The sequence below is a fragment of the Spermophilus citellus genome (assembly GCF_964194105.1).
Source record: "Spermophilus citellus genome assembly, chromosome: 5".
Taxonomy (NCBI): Eukaryota; Metazoa; Chordata; class Mammalia; order Rodentia; family Sciuridae; genus Spermophilus; species Spermophilus citellus.
Window position 1 is genome coordinate 164,892,299 of NC_138186.1, and position 21,919 is coordinate 164,914,217.

The 21,919-nt window shown below is 42.1% G+C and overlaps 1 protein-coding gene across 1 annotated transcript in view; it reads left to right on the forward strand.

Moving 5' to 3' along the window:
- The first annotated feature begins 6,318 nt into the window (after nucleotides 1-6,318).
- The window catches only part of SNX9 (sorting nexin 9), a 103,022-nt gene continuing 87,421 nt past the window's right edge, over nucleotides 6,319-21,919 (forward strand). Inside the window, 4 exon segments of the mRNA XM_081294703.1 lie at nucleotides 6,319-6,538; nucleotides 6,541-6,587; nucleotides 6,590-6,682; nucleotides 6,685-6,711. Of these exon segments, the coding sequence (XP_081150829.1) occupies nucleotides 6,481-6,538; nucleotides 6,541-6,587; nucleotides 6,590-6,682; nucleotides 6,685-6,711 (225 nt within the window). The 5' untranslated portion in view covers nucleotides 6,319-6,480.

The following is a 21,919-nucleotide window of genomic DNA, read 5'->3' on the forward strand; positions in this document are numbered from 1 at the left end:
TTAATCTATTGAAGAGGCATGAGACTGATTTTATCGAAGGAGCCAACAGGTCTTCAATTCCTCCTAACACAACTACATTCACAAGAATATGCCAACTTGATCCTAATTGTCAAGTTCCAGTGGAAGGTTTTAGAGGCTGGGCCAGCTGCAGGCTGCTAGCCCTGGAGCAGCTGTGTCGGGTTTGGGGTAGGAGTCCTGTGGCTTGTCTGATTCCCCTACACTGTTCTGCTTTTACAGCTTTCCCCCTCTCTACTTCTAAAACCGCAGGTTCTCTGAAACACAGGCGATTCTCCTAGTGGTTCTCATTGCCATAACAGGAGAGTTCTGTTTGCAGGAAGCAGCAGAGGACATTGGTTAAGTAAGAGTAATTAGCCAGCCAGGACTGTCTCTGTGGTATCAGAATGGATATTATTTTTCTCTTATGATAATTTTTTTATTTTATTTTGATTTTCAGTATTGGGGATTGAACCCAGGGTTTCACACACGCTGGGCAAACACTCTACTTCTGAACTATATCCTCAGCCTATCTAAAGATATTTAAAATGCTAGAAACACACAAATGCATTCTCTAGTCTACCTACCATAAGTCTTGGCACATTGTAGGCTCTCAATAAATATCTTGTGAATGAAATAAAAAGCAGCTAATAGACCAAATTGACCATAATCAAAGCCAAGCTCAGGGCCAGGGCTCTCATGTGCATCTCTCAAGTGAATGAACACACAGTCACCAAGTTAAAAACAAACAAACAAACAAAAACACCAAACCTTTACTTTACAAATATTTATATGGACAGGAAACAGAGACTTTTTCTAAGAACCATATGTGTTTCTGAAGTTATTTACTTAATCCTTTTTAAGATTAAACTTGGAATTTCTACGTAAGAAGAGTTTAGCTAGTATTGTGAGTTTCTATGTATTTGTTTACTTAAAATAACATTTTTGCATATTGAAATTTCAAAGGTTTACTTATGTTAAGAAGCATAAAAAATTGCTGAAATGCCTGTAAGAATTCTAAGGAACTACAGTATGGATGCTAGATACATTAGAGAAGAGTATAAATGTACTAAGGGACTAACATGCAACACAATGAGTTCAAGAAAAGAGGATTTTAAAGAGAAAGAAACATGACAAATGAAAGAGAGAAATACCATAGGAGTGAGGCAAATACAGGTACTGAATAAAGAATATGCTGGAATAATTATGGAGTAGCATACCAGGACGTTTGATATAGAACTGAGAACTACAATAAGATACTGGCCAACTTGGGAGGCTGAGGCAGGAGGATTGTGAGTTCAAAGTCAGACTCAGCAACTTAGCAAGGCCCTAAGCAACTCAGTGAAACACTGTCTCTAAATTAAATACAAAAAGGGATGGGAACATGGCTCAGTGGCTGAGTGCCCCTGGGTTCAATCCCTGGTACAAAAAAAAAAAAAAAAAAGGTATTGGCACACAGGTAAAGCCCACCAAATACAGAATTATTGACAACTAATAGGAACTGTTAGAAGAGAATGCTATTCCAGTTAGAATCTTCAAAACAAACCCAAGGCAACATCATGATGGTATTTGGAGGTGGTATCTTTGGTTATTCAGATTAGATCATTTGTGAATGAGATAAGTGTCCTTATAAAAGAGGCTCCCAAGAGACACCTTCCCCTCCTGCCATGTGAGGATGCACTGAAAAGATGACCACCTAAAAACCAGGAAGCAGGCTCTCACTAGATGCCCAAAATGTCAGAACACTGATTTTGGACTTTCCCCTCCAGAACTGAGAGGTAACTGTTATTTATTTTATTTTATTTTATTTTTTGAATGAATTTATATTTTATTTTATTTTTTAATTTTTAAATTGTTATTTATAAGCCTCATCTATGGTATTCTGTTTTAGCAGCCCAAGTAGATTAAGATAAAAAATTGGTACTAAGGATCAAGATTAAAATTGGTACTAAGGATCAAGATTAAAGGTGGTTAAGAGGCAGAAGTGAGTTTCAAGCCAAGTACTGTCCAATTCCAAGGCCTGGCCATCTGCTCACCATTTAGTACTCTGCAGTGTGACCTGTCTGATCAAGGGTCTGAGGAAGAATAGGACTCCAGGGTACAGAGAATGTAATTCTTGGTGTCTGTCAATCATGTTGGTAATGGCAAATACCTGGCACTCATGTTTAGCAAGCACTGCCATTAGAGTTAAATAGGAACATGTGTTTGTGTGTGCTGCCCTGTTACATAGACCTTAAAGATAATGCTCCAATGTTTGTGACTTGAGCAATAACACATGAGCTAGGAAAATGTCCTTTGCATTGCGACCCAATGATTCCTATTCCCATTATTACTCACTTTTTTTGTGTCAAATTGTTGAATATAAATATGTTTGTGGATCTGGCCCCAAAACAGGCCAGATAATGTGAGCCACAGCCCAGGGCTAAGTTTCAAAAGACTCAGACATCCTGGGGCTGGACTTCTTGGGAAGCCAACTGTGATCCAGCCTTACCCTTGCTGCAGTCTCCTCTAGCTCAGCCTTCTCCCTGGGAATTGGTACCACTCCAACCCAGCAAGCAATAGGTGCAGGCCCAAGCACCGATAGTCTCTTCCCAGAATTCCCTACCTGCCAGTGCTCCCTCTGCCATCTGGGCAGCTTCGGTCCACAGACTCTTCAATCATCCCTACCGTCCTTCCCTAGTCTACTCGGGCCCTCGCAATTATATTCCTCCTCTGGATATTGTGTCCCAATATCTTCATGGCCTTATTTCTTCCAGACATGTGAAAGAAAGAAGTCAAAGTGGAACAAAAACGAAAACCAACTAATTAGCCAACCAACTAAAACAAACAAAATTTAAAAAGCTTTATACTTTCAGCAACTTAGTGAGACCCTGTCTCAAAATAAAAAATTAAAAGGGCTGGGGATGTGGCTCCGTGATTAAGTGACCCTGGGATTAATTCCCAGTACAAAAACAAAACCATATACTTTTATGTATGTAAGCAGCTAGCCTAACACCATGGGACAGTCTTACAGAAAATAACCTCTCCCACCACTCTGTCCCCAAGGGTAACCTGCTTTAGTTTTCTTCAGAGCACCTTATTGAAAGACCTGATACATCATACATCTGTTTATGGTTTCTTGTGCTTCCCCACCCTCTACACATTGTAAATCCTAAGGTGAACAGAGACTTTTATCTCCAACACCTGAAATAGCACCTGTGCAATGTGAGGCTGGAATACATCAAACCAGACTGGAACAGCAACTGCCACTCCCCTTTCTGTGGTTAATTTTCAGGGTCACCCTGAGACTTACTTTAACCTCAGTGAACTTGCAGCACAGAGGTGGGAAGAGACAGAAGCCTTTAGGCTGGACCCAGGCCCTCTGAGGGTCTGCACTGTCCTACTCCACAGCCTTCCAGCATGTACAAAGGGAAACCTCACACTTTCCATCTTATTTCACATTAGACTTCAGAGTCTCATATTGATATTCCCACATTGGTTTCACATTAGTTGATCTAGCACTTAGTGGGACTCTAAGCTATAGGAATATAAGTAGAAACTAATTTTGGATAGATAAGGAAATAAGAATAATGATAGCTAATATTTGCTGTTTGCTATATGCAAAACATCATGCTAACTCCTTTGAATTATCTTTTTTTACCCAAACAACAAGTCCATGAGGCATGCACTATCATCAGCCCATTTTACAGTTCAGAAGACTGCAGTTAAGTCCTGAACCTGCAGTCACATGGCTTGTCAAGGAGTCCAGATCTGTTGATGTGAAAGACAGTACCTGAGGAAGAAAGGAGGGAAAATGAGAGAAGGCAAATGACATGGTATTTGATTTAGTAAATGGTAGTATTTATGTTTTGTTGAATCCCCAAAGTTATATCTTAAGCTATAATTCATATTTTAAAAACTATCATTTCAATGTGAAAATATGAGTTCAGAGCTAAAGAATTTCTGAGTGACAATAGTGAAATTGTCGTTAACTTCTGCTGTTCAACAGAAGTGCGTGCTCACTTCAGTATCACATGTACTAAAACTGGAACCATACAGAGAAGATTCGCTTGGCCCTTGTGCAAACATGACACCCAAATTTGGGAAGTGTTCCATATTTAAAATAATAAAATAAAACAGAAGTGCTTAACTTTGCAAGTGTACAGCACAACACCTGACCATCAGACTCAGGGCAAGAATTAATGGCCATTCTGTCCTTGTCACCACTCATGTCTCTAGCATGGCTTCCAGGAATCTTCAGACTTCTGTTTCCTTGGGCAGCTATGTTGCTCTGGCTCTGGTTCTTTATTTTGAAAAGTGCAATCTAGTAATAACCAAAAGTTGTCTGTAAATGCAAATCCAATTTCTTACTGAATTGTGTTCTCACTAACAGGAGCAAAAGCTCCTGCTACAGAGGTCACTCCTGAGCTTAGCCTGCTGGAGCCCTGGTGCCTGGTCCTCCAGGTCCTGAGGGCAGGCTCACCAAGGGCCAGTAAGGAGAAGCTCACTGGAGGAGGAACACAGAATGGAGGAAAGCCCAAAACAAAACCAACGACCTGGCACTTTGCCCAGGGCTCTTCGTGATCATGAGCCTGAAGTCAGTTTTCTTCTGGGAGAAGCCTCATTCCACTGGGCAGCTGGACCTGATGAGATGAAGGAATGTCACAATTTTTCTATGCAGTCTAGTGTGGGTGTGGGTCTTAGTACAGTTCAGGACAGGGGTATTCTTGTCTGGTTTTTAACAGTGCCTCTCTTGACCTTTACATTTCTCACCTAGAGTGTTGTTACTTTGAAAATGACATGTTGTGTAGACGGTGATAAGGGAAGTGAGTTCTGGCTTATTTCACAGCCGTGGAAAGTCATCTCTGACTTTGTGTGGCCTCATTGCTAGCTACATCTATAAATGTGGAGTTAACAGTTTGAAATTCTGTGTATTTGGTAATTACATCCAAGACAAACAGATGTCAACCAATAATTAGAAAGTATATAAAAAAGATAAACATGCACTTCAATGATAAGTTACATGAAAGGAATCTAGAATATAAGAAAACCTTTGTTTCCTGTATTTTAATAATGCATTGTCACTACATTTCCACCCCCTCCCGCAAGGCCTACATGTTCAGTACAGACACAATTTTTCTTTTTGACTTATTTTCTATCTAAGGGTGGCTGAGTCTGAGGGTGGGGAACCTACAAAGTGGGCTGACTGTATTACCATTCTCTTACTAACTTCCAAGAATTTCATTTGTATTGGGGTATCTATCTTATTTATTGAAACAGTCCTACTAACAAGCATACAGGTTGTTTACTGTTTGGAATTATTACAGAACAATGCTTTGATGAGCATCTTTGCTCACTTGTACAAATCCAACAGGAATATAAATTCTTAGAAGTAGAGTAGCTTGGTCCAAGTTTATGGTCTTTTTTTCATTTTAAAAGTGTTACCAAATCAGGTAGGTTATTTAGGTGAGTTTTGTTCATATTTGTAAACAACAGACACTAGTAATGTTTTCAAAGGATCGAATGAGATAGAAGGATATAAGAACATAGTATATAGCAAATAGGCTGTTAATGAATATTGGTCGCCTACTTTCCTTTTCTTATACTTAGACGGCTATTTATGAATATTTCCATAGCTATAGCTTTGACAATGAGCTCAATAGTTAATTCCAATATTCGTAGGCAATCCTGAAGCACCACTTAAACACCTGTTATTGACTAACTAGCAAACTCTGAAGGTCAAATATGTTCTTGAGAAGACACAACCTTTGACATTAACCCTAAACACCATTTTCCTAGGAACACAGGTGATTTATTTGATTATTGCCTCTTTTAATAAGGCCCTAGTAAAAACAAAATGAGCTGGGCTATTATACAAGCTGAAGTACACTTTCCAGTCCTGTCTCTGTACTTGAGTGAAAATCGTGCTGGTCCATGTCATTTGTTTCATAAGCCCCATATAATCCAACTCTGGAAAACCACTCTGACACCTCCGGAGCTCCCTTTGCTCTTAGGGGAACCCGTCGTCCCCACCTAGGGGTCCTCAGCGTTTGGACTCCATCAAGGGCGCCAGAGGTCCCTGGGTCGCGGGGACTGAGGTCCCGCCGGCTCGGCCCAGGAGCGCTGCAGGCCGGTCGGCCGTCGCCCGCTCCTTGGCTCCGCACACGCCGCCCCGCGGCGACCCCGACCGGCGAGGCTCCCGGGCGCGCCCCCGCCTGCCGGGGCCAGCTGAGGCTCCGCCGCCCCTGCCCGCCTCCCGCACCCCGCACGCGAGCTTCGCGCGGCCGGCCCGGCCCTCGGCGGGCGCTCCGCCGGCGCGGCCATGCGGGCGCGACCCGCGCTGGGCCCGACCCCGCCGGCACTCGGGACGCGGCCGCCCCGCATGGAACGCGCCAGGGCGGAGGCCGGCGCGGGGCCGGCGCGGGGGCGGCGGCGGGCGGGGAGGCCGGGCGGCGGCCGAGGGCCCCGGGCGCGCTTCCGCCGGCCGCGCCGCGCACGCCGCGGTAAATGGGAGGCTCGGCCGGCGGGGGCGGGGGCCGCGCAGCCGGGGACTTTCAGGAACTGCAGGGGCGGGCGGCGGCTGGAGTCTCCGAGCGCCCAGTCGCGGGCCTCAGCGCCGACACTCGGGGCCGAGGCGGAGCCGCCGCCGCCGCGCCGGGGCCCAGCCGTCGCCGTCGCCACCGTCCTCGCGCGCCCTCCCGGCTTGGGCCGGGGGACCCGCCCGCCATGGCCACCAAGGTGAGGGGCGCGCGGAGCAGGCCCGGCCGGCCGCTCGGCCCACGGCGGCGCGGGAAGGGTCGGGGGCGCGGGCGGCGGCGGCCCGAGGAGGCCGGGAGGGCGCTCGGCGGGACCCAAGGCCGGCCCGCGGCCCAGCCAGCCCCCTCCGGCGTGGCGGCGCGGTGAGGCGGGGGGCGGCGGGGCTGGTCGGGACCCCCGGCGGCGCGGAGCGCAACGCCGCCTCAAAGTTTGCGCCTGGGCGCGGGCGGCGGCGGGAGCGGGGCGGAAAGTTCCCGCAGCCCCGGAGCGTCTGGGAGTCGCCCGCCGCCGCCCCGGAGCCCGGTCCGCGCGGCCGGCCCCCCGCGCCCCCGCGCCCCCGCGGCTCCGCGCTTTCTGTTTTGCTGCCTTTTCGGTTTGAATGGCACTGCCAGCGCGAATCGGTACCGAGAGGGAAAAGACTGTGCTTTCGGTTAGGTGCCCGCTCGAAGAAGGGCCCAGGCCCGAGTTACGCGGGGGACTTGGCTCCCGCGCGGCCGGGAGTTGTGCCTGCTCGTTCTGTGACTGCGTGTGAAAGCGGGCGCCGGGGCCGCCGTGCTCCCGGGCCGCCGGGCCGCCAGGCCGCCTTCCCCGGCGCCGCTCCCGGGGCGGTTTTCCTGCCCCAGCCGCGGAAGGGGTCCGGGTAGGCGGCGCGTCCCGGGCTGCGGCCGGCCTGCGGTGCGGGCTGGGCACGTCGTTTCTGGGAGGCCACTTTTATAAACATGAGCACCCTTTTCCATATTTGTTTTTGAAACATCTAAGCGACTTTTGGGTTGGTGAGATCCGGGTGTGTGTTGTCGGAGGGCGTTTGATGGAGACAGGAATTGTCGGTGACTGCGGAGCTTGGAGTTGGTGCCAAGGTCTGGGTCTGGTCCGCGAGGGCAGGCTGTGTAGAAAGGAGGGCTCTCCCTCCGGAACCTGTTGCTTCTGTCGCTGAAATAATGACCTTGTTAATATATTTCGAGTGTGGCGTTCCTGGGTTTTATTAGATAGATAGAACTTGCCAACTTTTAAACATTTTGTGTCGACCTTTTTAATAAGAAAAATTAAGGCAAGCCAAAGATTTCAAAGGGAATTTTGATTTTGAGGTTTGTTGCCACATGCTCCAGAAATTGCCACTTACATATCCTATTTCACAGTTGTCTTGCAACCTTAAGAGTGGCTTGTGACACAGAGGTCTGGTTTGTGCTGTTTCCCACCTGCCTCTTCTGAGGCACCAGTGTGTGCTTGAGGTAGGATGCAGCTTAGCAACTGCAGGTGCTAAGTGAGTTTTATTTGATGGTGAAGTCTGAGCTTAGTTTTTTCATCAAATTAAAAAGGACACTGGTCCTTGTACCCAACTTGAAATGAATATGTCCTCACTAAGCACAAGCCTCACAGCATTTCTGAGTTCTTCTTACTTTTGTTATCTGTGCTACTCTGAAGGCAAATTCCAGACTTCTGTTAGGATCTCAACTTTCTAATCACGGTTCTACCTGGTGCTCAGTTTCCCTGTTTACAGAGCGACAAACCATTGCTATTTGAAGAAAAAGACCAGCAGTGAAGCATTTATCAAGAGGACACTTCCTCAAATTTGGGTTTTGTTTTGTTTGGTTCCCCTACTGTCTGGCGATTCTCTGTCAAATCAAAAGTTCTCTCTGTTCTTTGTTTCTGTACTGGGGAGTGAACCCAGGTATGCTTTACCTCCCAGCCACATCCCCATCCCTTATTTTTTATTTTGAGACAGGGACTTGCAGAGTTGCTGAGGCTGGCCTCCAACTTGTGATCCTCCTGCCTCACCCTCCGGAGTAGCTGGGATTAAGGTGTGCACCACCTCACCAGGCTGTCTAATTTTTGAATTGTTCCCAGAGAGTAAAGGTGTCACTGCCGGGTTCCCCAAACCCTCTATAAGCACACCCTTGTCCTTCCCCACATCTGAGTAGTTTGATTTCTTTTCCTTCCTGTTCTTTATTTGGAATATTCCTAGTAACCAATGACCACTAACTTGTAATAAAAATTTCAGGCTCAAACGTCACTTAGGCTCTTGCTATAAGTATTAAGAAGTGATGAGATATATATTCAGTATCTGAATATTTGAGGTCATGTTGGGTTTCGCTTTGAATTTACCAGAGAATGACTTCAGTTCATTTTTTTTTTTTAATTCTTACAGGTTGTTTGAAAGGTGCAATTATCTTCAATCATGGGTTTTAAAAATTCTTTGTATATTCACAATAGAAAAATGAAGAAATTTTCTTTTAAAAGAATTCAAATTGGATGCTGGGGTTGTGGCTCAGCGGTAGAGCGCTCGCTCACCTAGCATGTGTGAGGCGCTGTGTTCGATCCTCAGCACCACATAAAAATAAACAAATAAAATAAAGGTGTTGGGTCCAACTACAACTAAGAGAAAATTAAAATAAATAAAATAAAGTTTCTTAAAAAAGAATTAGAATTGGGTCATTCTTCACTGTTGGAGATAGGTAATCAGTAACTGCACATTTTAAAGGGATTATCTGTTGTTTTGTTTCTAATCTTTCCTTACAGAATGCTGAATTCAGTTTAAATGCATACACCACTCTGAAGTCCAGTCTTGCCTCATTTAGCAAATACAGTGAAAGGCTGATAAGAATGTTTTAGTCTTGTCCTCTGTTGCAAGTCCCTGAAGTTTATATTTTGACACAGTCCTATGGTGAATTTGGGTAAATTTAAGTTTTGTTTAAAAAAAAAAAAAAACAAGTTGAGAAAGAATTCATTTTCTACATATATCAAAAGGGACTTAAGGAAAATAGTGGCAGTTATCCATATCTGTGTAACTTAGCTGTCATTTCCACGTCACAGTTAACCTTTGGTAACTAACTTAGGTCCTTTGCGCTTACAGAGTCACTTTTAGTAGTAATCATTCTAATCAGATTTTTTTGCATACAACATTTTTTATACCTTTATTTTATTTATATGGTGCCAAGGATCAAACCCAGTGCCTTATGCATGCTAAGTGAGCAAGTACTCTACCACTGAGCCACAACCACAGCCCTTCTAACCAGATTCTTGAAGTTCCTGATGCCTTTTTCTTTTTCTTTCTTTCTTTTCTTTTTTTTTTTTTCCTTAAAGAAAATGCCTTTCCAGCTCCACTAACTAAAGTTACACATGTACTTCTTACAGCCCTGGTTGAATTAAGGGTGTGTGGAGGGGCTGGGGATGTGGCTCAAGCGGTAACATGCTCGCCTGGCATTCGTGCGGCCCGGGTTCAATCCTCAGCACCACATACAAACAAAGATGTTGTGTCTGCCGAAAACTAAAAAATAAATATTAAAAAAAAAGGGTGTGTGGAACCTTGAAATTCTGGTAGGAAATGAGTGAATTCCTTTGGTGCATATGTGTGAGAACAGTTTTGAAAGCATATGTTGTAGTTTCTACTAAGCAGAAACCTCTTTATTTGAAGAAAAGAATAGAAGGCTCTTTATAAGGGAAGTTTAAGGGTTTTTTCCATATATATATATATTTATTTATTTATTTATTTTTACGAGTAGCATGGAAAATGCTTACTATACAGTTTTGTGTAACAGTTTTTTGTTTTTTTTTCAGTGTGCTAGGAATTGAACCTAGGGCCTAGCACATGCTCGGCAAGCACTGTACCACTGAGCTACATCCCCAACACTTTCTGAAAATTTTAATTAATTAATTTATTTAGAAGAGTCTTGCTAAAATGCCGAGAATGGTCTTTGAGAATGGTCTTTGACTGTTAGTGCCTTGACTTTTCTTATCACTGTTCCACCTGGTGCTCATTTCATGTTTATAGAGTGGCAAATCATTGCCATTTGAAGAAAAAGATTAGCTCCACTAAGTAAGTTACACGTATGCAGACACAAACTACCACATAGCTGCCAGCAGTAGCTGGAATTACAGGCACCCTGCCCAGTTTAACAATAATTTTAAAAAATGTCTTAAATAGAATGTTTAGCATTTATATAGAGAAAAATTTGTATAGAGAAAAATTCTGAGACAATGAAATTGTTTCTTAATAAAGAATGAATAGAAGACATAATTTTTTAAAAAATAGAGCTATATATTAAAGTTATACTTAATCTATGCATGGAATTTGATTTCAGTTCGCGGTTCCCCACTTCAGAAAGCATGCACTTTTTAACTGCACCATTTTTATATTAATCATATAAAGTACACTTTTCCTTTGAGTGCCCCCTCGTAACTCTGTAGCTTTGCATGCACACTTCCTTTCTGGTCTGAACTGCTGTTTTCTGCCGTCTTCTAGGTACCCCTTCTTACACCTTAGCCCAAGGCACCACTTCCTTGGGAAAGTCTTTCCTGATGTCCCCACCCCTATTACAGGGTCATCTGGCCAGGCTGGCAGTTACATTTGTTTCTATGACTACTGGCTGCCTCCTTCGGGATGCATTCAGCCCTGGGAGGCTGGGACTGTGTTTGCTCACCTTTGTGTCCTCAGGGACCTGTTTGAAAGAGCAAAAAGAGATTCCAGTGAGATAATGACTAAACTAAAGATAAAAGAACTTTAATCTCCAGCTGTAGGTTTTGGTTCTTTTAACTGTGTGTTTCAGTGAAAAATTTTTAAGTATACATGCCCAATGCAAAATTCACCTGCAGTGCAATGTTTTTAAAATATAAATAATTTAGCCTTACTAATGATTACATGAGAAATTATGTTTCAAGGTGTTTGAAACTAGCCTCACACTTCTGAGAATTTAAGAAGGTGGTTTTTAACTCCTGAGTGTCAGGAGTGTGCTTAGTTTTCATAAGTTTAGAGTTTGTTTTTTTTTTGTCTTTTTATTAATTTTTTAGTTGTAGATGGACATAATACCTTTATTCTATTTGATTATTATTATTTTTTTAATGTGGTGCTGGGCAAGCGCTCTACCACTGAGCCACATCCCTAGCCCCAGTTTTTTGTGTTTTTGTTGAGATTTCTGACTTGATTGCATTGTGACCAGGGAATCTGATTAATAATCACTACCATATTTTGAGTTTTGTTGAGACTGACCTTATACCTAGCAAACAGTTTTCATAAATGTTCTTCATGTGCATGGAAAGAATATGTGTATTCTCAAATCATGTGTATGCAGTCAGTATATTTCCAGTAGACTGAACTTATTAGGTGCTCTTCCCATTTTCATCCTATTAATCTGTTTTCTCTACTTGATCTTTTTTTCTACTGGATGGAGATGTAGGTTTTAAACCATTTCTCTAAATTTAGTATTAGTATTATTTGCCAGATAAATTCAAGTTTTTATTGTGAAGTGACCCGCTTTATTTCTAGTGATGCATATTTTTCTTAAAGACAGCTTTGTCTTGTTAACGTGATTTCATTAGAGTTCTTTTGGTAAGAACTGATGTATAAAAACCTATAGGGAATTTTCATTTTGTCCAATAGGTTAATGTGATTTCTTTTTTTTAATTTTTTTAATTGTAGATGAACACAATACCTTTATTTATGTGGTGCTAAGGATTGAACCTAGTGCCCCATGCATGTGGGGCAAGAGGTCTACCACTGAGCCACAACCCCAACCCATTAATATTTGGTAAATGTTTGGTAAATGTTTTCTTGATATATAAAATGTTGTGGCTGAATTTTACCTTTTGTCCAATATGTCTCTGTGACTAAAGATTATTGTCTGTCTGTATTCATGTTTACTGAAGTGTTTAGATTTCTGAGAATCAGTTAATCCTGAACTTTTTGGAAGCTGTGCCCTTCACCCCCATCTCTTTTTTATTCAGTTATTGCTTATTTAGACTTAACCCCATTGTACCATGTCTTTGCATGCTATTTTCTGATATTTCAGTCTTGTCTTTGGCTATTTTTTCTATTTCCTAAACTAAATTGAAATTTTCATTTTGTTACTGGTGAATCTGCCATATTTGAAAATGTACTTTGCTTTAGTCATCAAAGACTGTTTGCTAGATGTAGGCTTTAGGCTGCAGTGTTTTCTCTCAGCCCAGGAAAGCTGTTCCTTCTAGTTTCTTCTGGCTTTCGTGTTTACTGGTGAGAAGCCAGCTGTCTAATTGTTCCTTTGAAAGCCAGTTTCTGAGACCTTCTCTGTGTCTTCAGCGTTCTGCAGCTTCACTGTGGTGAGTCTCTGTGTGCATTGATTTATGCAGCTTAGGTTTGCTGGGTGTGTTGGGTCTGAGAATGGGTGCTTCCGTGGTACAACAGTAGAGCTTTCAGTAGAACTCTCTGCACTGAGATGTGCCATCTGTGTGCAGCCCTGTGGAAGTCACCTGCCATGTCAGTAACATGAACTGGAAATGTGGTTAGTGCAACAGAGGAACTGAGTTCATTTTAATTAAAATAGTTATAGGTGGTTAATGGCAACTGTTTTTGAAGGATGCAGTTTTAGAAATTCTCAACCATCATTTTATGAAAATTGCCTTTTCTCCATTCTCTCTTTCTGGAACTCTTAATTGAAATGAAAAGGCCCAAAGGACATGCAGCCTCCCATCTCACTGTCCTGTTTTCTTTGTGCTGCATTCTGGATGACGTCTTTGGCCCTTACCTACAGTTCACTATTCTTCAGTCAGGCCTAATCTGTTCTTTTATCCATCCTTAATTTTTTTTTCAGTCATATTCTATTTTTAGAAATTATGTTTGTTTTTCAAATCTGCTTGGTGGTTCTTCATAGTCTCTGGTTTTCTGCTCACATTTTCATAGTTTTGTATTTTCATAGTTTGGTGTCTGTTGATTCTTGTATCAGAATTCTGACTCAGCATGTTTCTCCTTATTTGCATTCATGGTACCTTGTTTTCTTCTGTATTTTGTGATTTTAGTTTATTTTTTCCTCAGAACTTCATCTGAGTAAATTCTGATAGCTAGAATGAAGTTGTATTCTTAGGAAGAATTTGTATTTGCTTATACCACTCCTCAGGAGCACTACATCTTTGGGGTCACTGGCTTAATGGTTTTCCAAACATACTGAGTAGCATAAATGTGGGCCTCGGGAATTCAGGAGGAGTCCCCTGGCTCTGTACCAGTGGCAAGTCATTTCCTTGCTGCCCACTGTGCACACAGGCTTTTCTCCTTCATCCTTACCTTGGGGTCTTTTTGCAGTCCCAGCTTACCTCCCTGCCTACATGCAGTCCTAGAGCGCCAGCTCAGGTCTCTAGACAAGTCCAGAGTGAAGTCCTGCCTTGGCAAGTATCCTCCCTGGGTTTGTGCTTTGGCTACCTTTAGGACCTCTCCAGAGCCTTTCCTTTTGTTCTGACAAGGCGAGGGCTCTTACTAGTTACTCAATGCTTCTGGTGTTTCAGTCTAGCAGTGGCTCGGGTATTAGCATGCAGAGCCTGCTGGAACAGCGGCCAACCTAGAGCATCCTGGTAGCAGGAATGGGAAGGAGTAGGTAGGGGCACCTGACTCCTGAATCTGGTCTCTGAAGGTGGAGAAACTTCAGTCAAGCTGTCAAAATGATACACTGTGGCATTCCTCAGTTTTCCGATTTTATTTCTTTCTCTTTTTCTTTTGACTATCTCTCATTTCGTTTGACTAAACATGCTGGGTTTTGCCCCTTTTTATTTTTAGGCATTGTAACTACAGTATTTAAGGTTTTAGTATGACTCAATTTTTCTAAGCTATTTTTAGTATCTTTATATCAAATCCTATAGTATTATGACCTGATTCTTAAGAGGAGTTGTGTGTCTCATGGTGGCAGCACTTAGGGCCAAGTTTTCATCTTTTAGCTTCTTTTGTAGTCTCAAAATTTTTGAGCAATGAATTTCCCTTGCCATTGTAAAAAGGACAAAGCAAGCTCATGGTTTTTAACTTAAAATTAAAAACTTGTGGGGTTTTTTTTAATATTTATTTTTTTTAGTTGTAGTTGGACACATTACCTTTATTTATTTTTTCATGTGATGCTGATGATCAAACCCAGGGCCTTACACATGCTAGGCGATTGCTCTACCGCTGAGCCATAACCCCAGCCCTAAAAACTTGTTTTTAACCAGACATCTAAAGCACATTTCCAGCTTTATCTACATTCTGTTGATTTGTTTAAAAGTATACTGAGATGAAAAAGTACTTAATTAATATTTATGAATAATAAGTGGCTCTTGAATAGAAAAAAAGCTCTTGCATTCAGGATTACAAATACTATTTTGCAAATAAATTACAAAAGTAAGTATCTTACTTTTGTTTTTTAACTTTTAAGAATAACTGGAAACTTGGAATAGCTGGGGTTAGAGGATGTGCTAGCATGCTCAGGACCCTGGATTTGATCCCCAGCACCACCCAAACAAAACAAAAAACCACAACAAGAACAAGGCAGAGCAGACAACACATACAAACACAAGACTGAAAGCCTACACGGCAACCAGCACTAAACCTAAAGTTCTTAAAAACGGCTGCCTTAAAATGCATTGTAATCAGGGCTGGGGTTGTGGCTCAGCAGTAGAGGGCTCACCTAGCATGTGCGAGGCTCTGGGTTTTGATCCTCAGCACCACACAAAAATAAATAAATAAAATAAAGGTACTGTGTCCAACTACAACTTAAAAAAAAAAATTAAAGAATGCATTGTAATCACACCTGCCTCTGTGTGTCTTTCTCCTATGGAGCTTAGAGGGGGCAGAATGGCCAGTCCCTTGTGGCTCAGCAGTGGTGTCTAGCACTCTGTCCTCCTTCCACCTTTCAAAGATCACTTAGTACTCAGATTTCAGAGTGGAGAGGTCAATGTTAAACTTCTACAGCTGTTTATTGATGCGTTAACAATCTGATGATTACAGATGTACTTTGTTGTGTGATTAGCATTACAAGTAAGTAAAGTTAATTCAATGTCCTTGTCACCACAAGACCAAGAAGATCAGTAGAGACTGGTAGTTATATTAGATTGATTATGTAATCCTTTAGAACCAAGAAAGTATTGGAGATAAAACAATTTTAAATATTATTGGAAATTTTTATATTTACTACTGTCTATGATGTCCCAAAGTGAAGTTCTCAGCCTTTCAATCCCGGCTACTCTGAAGATTGAGGCAGGAAGATCACAAGTTCCAGGCCAGCCTGGACAACTGAGACCCTGTCTCAAAATAAAAAGTCCTGGACATGTATCCCCAGTACTGCAATAAACAAACAAAAAGTAAAGAAGAAAACCCATTCCCTGTGAGGAGTCAGAGCCTCCCATGCCTTTTCTGTAGCTTGCACAGTGGAGACTGGCAGTATTTTCTAAAAAGCAATTGTAACATTTCCCCCAAACTTCCCTCACTTATAAGGCATATACAGAAAAGATTATAGCAACGGTAATAAGCTTTCCTCAGAGAGAAATTGGGTTCTCATTAAAGTGCATCAGTATTTTCCAAGTAATGATAGTATTTCCTGAGTTGTAGGCATTAATGGTGGAGCTGTGCAACAGTCACCCCATTTGGGAGCTTGGTAAATCATGCATTACTGACTCCCCCCAGAGTTGCTGACCAGGGGTCAGAGGTAGAACTTCAAACCTGCCTCTCTTCCATTTCCCAAGTGATGCTAGGTTGCTGGTCTCAGGATCACACTTTGAGGACTACTGCTGTGGAGAGTTTATCTACATTGAACTCTTTAAGGTTGGTCCTTAAATCTGAGACTGTGGTTGGGTAGGCTGCATTAACAGGCTTTTTTTTTTTTAAGTTATAGTATTTTATTTGTTTATTTTTATGTGGTGTTGAGGATCAAACCCAGTGCCTCACACGTGCAGACAAATGCTCCACTGAAGTGGCATCCCCTTTCTCCACAGAAAAGTCTTAACTGGGCTTCTCCAGAAATCTTTACCATGACTGATTTTCCGACTTTCAGCAAAAGAGTCTCTGCAAAAGAGTTCAATGTAGATAAACTTCCTATTTTTGTGTTGCTCTGTTTTACTTGGCCACTGGCCAGGAAGAAATCAGCACTCCAGGTGCTAGACATCCCCTTACTAGTTTCTCATAAACATGTATCCAGTATAGTAGTTTGTAGAAATGTGCAAACAAGGCCTCTGGCCTTGAGCTGGGCTTCACAGAGACCTCCACATTTTTAAGAGAAGTTACCAATTGAGCTCCATGTTAACAGCTGGCAGCGGGAGGAAAGACAGGGGAGAAGCAGCTCTCCTCTTCTAAGGTGTTGTTCTTGAAGGGTTAACTTGCCCAAAACAGTGAAAGAAAAACCTGCTTTTATGTGAACTTCTGCAGACTGTGAACTTCTGAGCCCCTCCCCTTACATGCTGGGTATAAAACTCTGAAACTCCCTGAACTCGGGGTTCAGAGGATTGATTGATGATTACAGCAAAAACTCTGCCCCTTGAACCTGGCTAAAACTGTTTTCTGCTATCTTTGTCCCTGCAACACCACCACTGAGCTACACCCCCAGCCCATCAGGCTGTGTCTTGAGTTCTTCTGAACACAAATGATTGGTAAGTATTCTCAAATAAAGGCAGTTTGATTTCTGGTCTACTCTGGTGTGTTTGGTAATTTTTAAGCATTCTGTTAATTGGTCATTTGTATTACAGATTGAACATATGTACCTAATCCAAAAATCTAAAATCTGAAATGTTCCAGAATGAAACTTTTTGAAGTGGTGATATGATACCACAAATGGAAAATTCCACACCATGAAACTTTGTTCCATGCACAAAATGACTTAAAATATTGTATAAAATTACCTTCAGACTGTGTATATAAGATGTAGGTGAAAAATAAGTGAATTTTATATTTAAGATTTGGATCCTGTCCCCAAGATATCTCATTATGTACATAGAAATACTTTAAACTTTAAAAAATCTAAAGTCCAAACATTTCTGGTTCCAAGCATTTTGGATAAGGGATGCTCAACCTGTGTGTGCAGAATGTCTCAACATAGTTAGAGGCTCAGATCATTTTAGCAGTAATGTTGCTGTGGCTGGTGATATCACTGTCCTGTTGCTTTTTGATTTTTTTTTAAGTTATAGGTAGACTCAGTACCTTTATTTTACTTATTTATTTTTATGTGGTGCTGAAGATCGAACCCAGGCCCTCACACATGCTAGGCAGGTACTTATCACTGAGCTTCAACCCCAGTCCTTCTCTGTTGCTTTTTAAGTTGGCCAGAAAACATGCCTGCCTGCTATCTATCTATCTATCTATTGGTATCATTGTAGGTCACATTAATCAGTCCAAATTAATTTGCTTTGTATTGTGGTTCTGAAGTGGTTATATAATGAGGATGATTTTTAAGTCAGGGCATTACTACGTAAGTGAATCCTGTTTAATTTATAATTCAGATAATTTATGATTTCTAGATTTTTGTTTTACTAGTGTGGTATATACCTGTACCTAATTTTGATGATTTGAATGTCAGCAGCTTCAGCTTTCCTTTTTGCCCATTTAGAAATCTTAAGGAAGTAAAAAGACAAATGTGTTAAAAGTCAGAGGAAAAAATAGGTGTGTTCCCTAAATTAGATAAATCTTAATTTGATCCATCTAGGACTCATATGCACAAAGGTGTGTGTGTGTGTGTTCGTATTCTAGAAAGTAGCTTTATGATTGAGAAACACTTGCTGTAACTTAACTCTGTAATATCAATGAGAACTAACACGTCTAAATAAGAAAGTACAGAAGATGATTGCAGAGTTCTTGGTGACACGTGTTCCATTATTGGACTTATAAACATCATAATCCATATAGGTGGAATATGTTTCATTTTCACAGTCTGTGGTTAACATTAGAAAGGTACGTGAATTTCAAGGGATAGTTACAGGACATGTTAAGCATGCCACATTGCTACTAAAAACCAAAAGCAGGTTGTTTTTTCATTCAGTGGTCTCTCCAAAATTTATATTAAAAATGAAAATGCATGTGCATTTTCCTGCTTCAAGGAGTTGTTGTCTGGTGGGGAAGTTTGAGATCTTCCCTTGGGAGTTGCAGTTGCGGCAGGAGAAGTTCATGCTGTGCACAGTGATGGCACAGCAATTAGACATTAGACCCTCTATTCCCCCATTCGCTGCCTTTGGGAACATGAAAGCAGAATGAACTTACATCAGTGGAGGCCGTAGCTTGAAAATCACATGTAAAATTAAAGTTCCAGTTAAACATACTGCGTTAGTCCAGACTTAGGAGAGGATCATTTCTGTACTGTGGTGGGTGAGAGAGTGAGGACTGTGATGTTTCCTGGGTGTTCTTCATTATAATGACTGGCCTTGCAGGATACAAGTTCCTTTTCAGAGAAGACAGAATTGTTCATTCACCTTGGTCCTGCTCTAAAATTTTATCAAGGACTCATCACACTAAGCCACTTTAGAACTAGGGAGCAGCGTGTGCTAGGTAAATAGTGTTTCTGTGCCCCACTTCATTCTGTATCCCTTGTGGCTCAGGACAGGGTCTTGGCATGGTTGAAATGGGTCTGCTCCAGGTAAGCAGTTTCCTTAAAATGCCTGGCACATTTTTGGTACTGTCCCTGGTTTGTGGTCCCCAGAGCTTACACTGGTGAGATTTCAGGGATGAGCCAACATTCTTACAGACTGTGCAGCCTCTTCTTATTTGCAGTTCTGTGGTTAAAATGCATACAGACGGTATCAGCCATGCTCTCTTTTCCTCACTGCCTTTCCAGGCTTTGGGGGCTGGGACACAGGTGGGGTGGGTAAGACATGCCTGTGTTCTGCCTCTTTTGCAGTATTTCTCTCAGTATTTCTTTTCAGTATTTCTGGACCTAGAGATCTTTCTGTCGTAGGCCTTGGAAACCCAAGTCAGGACTGTGGCTTCTACCTCGTCACACCCTTCTCTCAAGGCTGTGGGCTTTGCTGGTTTGGGGTGGAGAGGTGGGATTAAAAATAAAGAAGCTAACGATGAAGAAGTAACATTTTAAAAAGTATCATCTCTGCCAAATTTATTTTAAGAATTAAGTAACATTTTACATGATAGACTTATCAGAGTGTCTGGCTTTGTAGCAAGGAATAGTTGCTATGGTTGGGTGGTGATTTTCATATTATTATAAAAATAAAATATAAACTAGGATCTGTTACACCTCAGATTGGGGAGTGAAACCAGTTTTTAATGATTTCAAGTTACTCTTGTAAAGGTGAGAATGTTTCTTCTTGCTTTTCCTTATTTGCCTGAAATTTAACTCAGTTACCCACATCTTGGTGTCTGGCTGTTTGTGTTTGATCCCTTTGCTCTTGCCTCAGTGTTTTGTTAATTCTGGTAAATTACTCTCACACATCAAATCAAGATAAAAACAAGGCAAGTCCTTAGAAGCCTAGAGGACAAGAGTATGAGTGAGATTGAAACGTACACTGGCATTGTTAAAAACTCTATAATTCCTATATGTGTTTAGCTGAGCTGAGCCGTATACTGAGTTCACAGAGAGCAAATCTCATGGGTCCCCTTGGTAGAAGATCATCATGCTGTTTTTTTCTTTCAGTAAATTTGTTGAACATCTGCTTTGGGCCAGAAACTGTTGAAATGTTAAAAATACAGCACTGAAGAAAGCCATGTTAAAAGCCCTGCCCTCAGACAAAAGTCTGTGCTCATGAGCTGTGTTCCAGTGCAGGTGGATGGCCAACCACAGGGTCAGTAAGGCGGGGTGTGTGGGCAGGAGGGTAGTCGTGGCCAAGGATCCCTAAAGGGAAGGTGACAGGTAGAGACCTGAAGGAAGGTGTGGGCCTAAGGAATGAGCAGGTGCCATGTCTGGAGAGGAAGCTGGGCTTGGGGAGGTGGCTGGCCAGTAGGGAGTGGTGGGGGCCTTGGAACTGATGTAGCAGTGTGAACCCTGGAGGGTTTCCACCACACCCACAGGCCTGCCTCCTTCTCTCCTTCCCTCCCTTCCTCCCTTCCCCCAGTTTGCCAGAACTAACTCCAGGGAGTTAATGCTCTGTTTACTTTGATGTTGGATTTAGATCTTATTTTTTTCCTTCTTAAAATTTAATTGATTGTATCTAATTAAAACCACACTGGGAAAATCCTGTGCTCCATTTAATTCAGTCAGTGAGAGAGTTTTAAAGGGATTGATAGATTAACCTTTTACACATTAGGAGAATCTTAAGTCAAATCAGTTGAAAAAAAGTTTAAGGAGACCCTCCCCAAACACACACACACACACACACACACACACACACACACACCTCTGTTACTTAATTTGAGATTCTCCCTAATGGAAAATTTCAGATCTTGCCTCCTGGACTTGCTGAAAGTAAGCACATGGCCATCAGACCCTTTGCCCTCTAGGTGTTGTTGTCATTCTGTTAAGTTTCCCAGGGTCCACCAGACAGGAGTGCTGTTTCAGACTGCCAGACTTCAGGCAGAGGTCAAAATACCTGTCATCAGTCAGAACTATGGCATCCCTCTCCTGAAAAGGACCACTGCCTGCTAGTTTCTTATGACAGCGGAATGCATTTCAATTCATATTACACATATAGAGCACAAATTTTTCACATCTCTGGTTGTATACAAAGTATGTTCACACCAATTCGTGTCTTCATACATGCGCTTTGGATAATGATGTCCATCACATTCCACCAACATTTCTAACCCCCATGCCCCCTCCCTCCCCCCCACCCCTCTGCCCTATCTAGAGTTTGTCTATTCCTCCCACGCTCCCCTTCCCTACTCCACTATGAATCAACCTCCTTATATCAGAGAAAACATTCGGCATTTGGTTTTTTGGGATTGGCTAAGGTATAAATTTTCCAAAGCTTCCCAGCCTTGAGTGGAGCAGCCCAAGAAGAGCTGGAATAATGAGAGTTGGGTCACAGCGTTCCCATGGGCTTAGGAGAATAGCCTAGGATGGTCCTGGCTTAGGATTCTTCTTCCCTGGATCCTTTCAGTGAGTTTTTTGTTTGTTTGTTTGTTTTGTTTTTTTAAGTATAAAATGTTAGTGGAATTTTATATTGTTTGTATTTTAAAAGGAAGGTTGAAGAGGAAATATAAATACATAAACATGCATTGATCTACCAGTCCTTAGGTAGAACGGTCTGTGAATTCTTAAGATATCATCTATCAACAATTTGGCATAATTCAGTATTTTTTATTTTAGCTATTTATAAAAATTTCAGACAGGCAGAAGTAGAGCAGTACCATGAATCTCCTGGACCCTTTAGCTGCCTCAACAACCATCAACTCCTGGCCCATTCCATTTCCTCTAAACCCCCGTATCTTTCTCTTCCCTCATTATTTTGAAACAAAGTTTAGACAATTTGTGGTAAATATTTTAATACATATTTCCAAAAATAGGGACTTGCATTTAGCAATCCTCAGGGGACAAGACCCTCTTACAACTTCTTCCCTGTG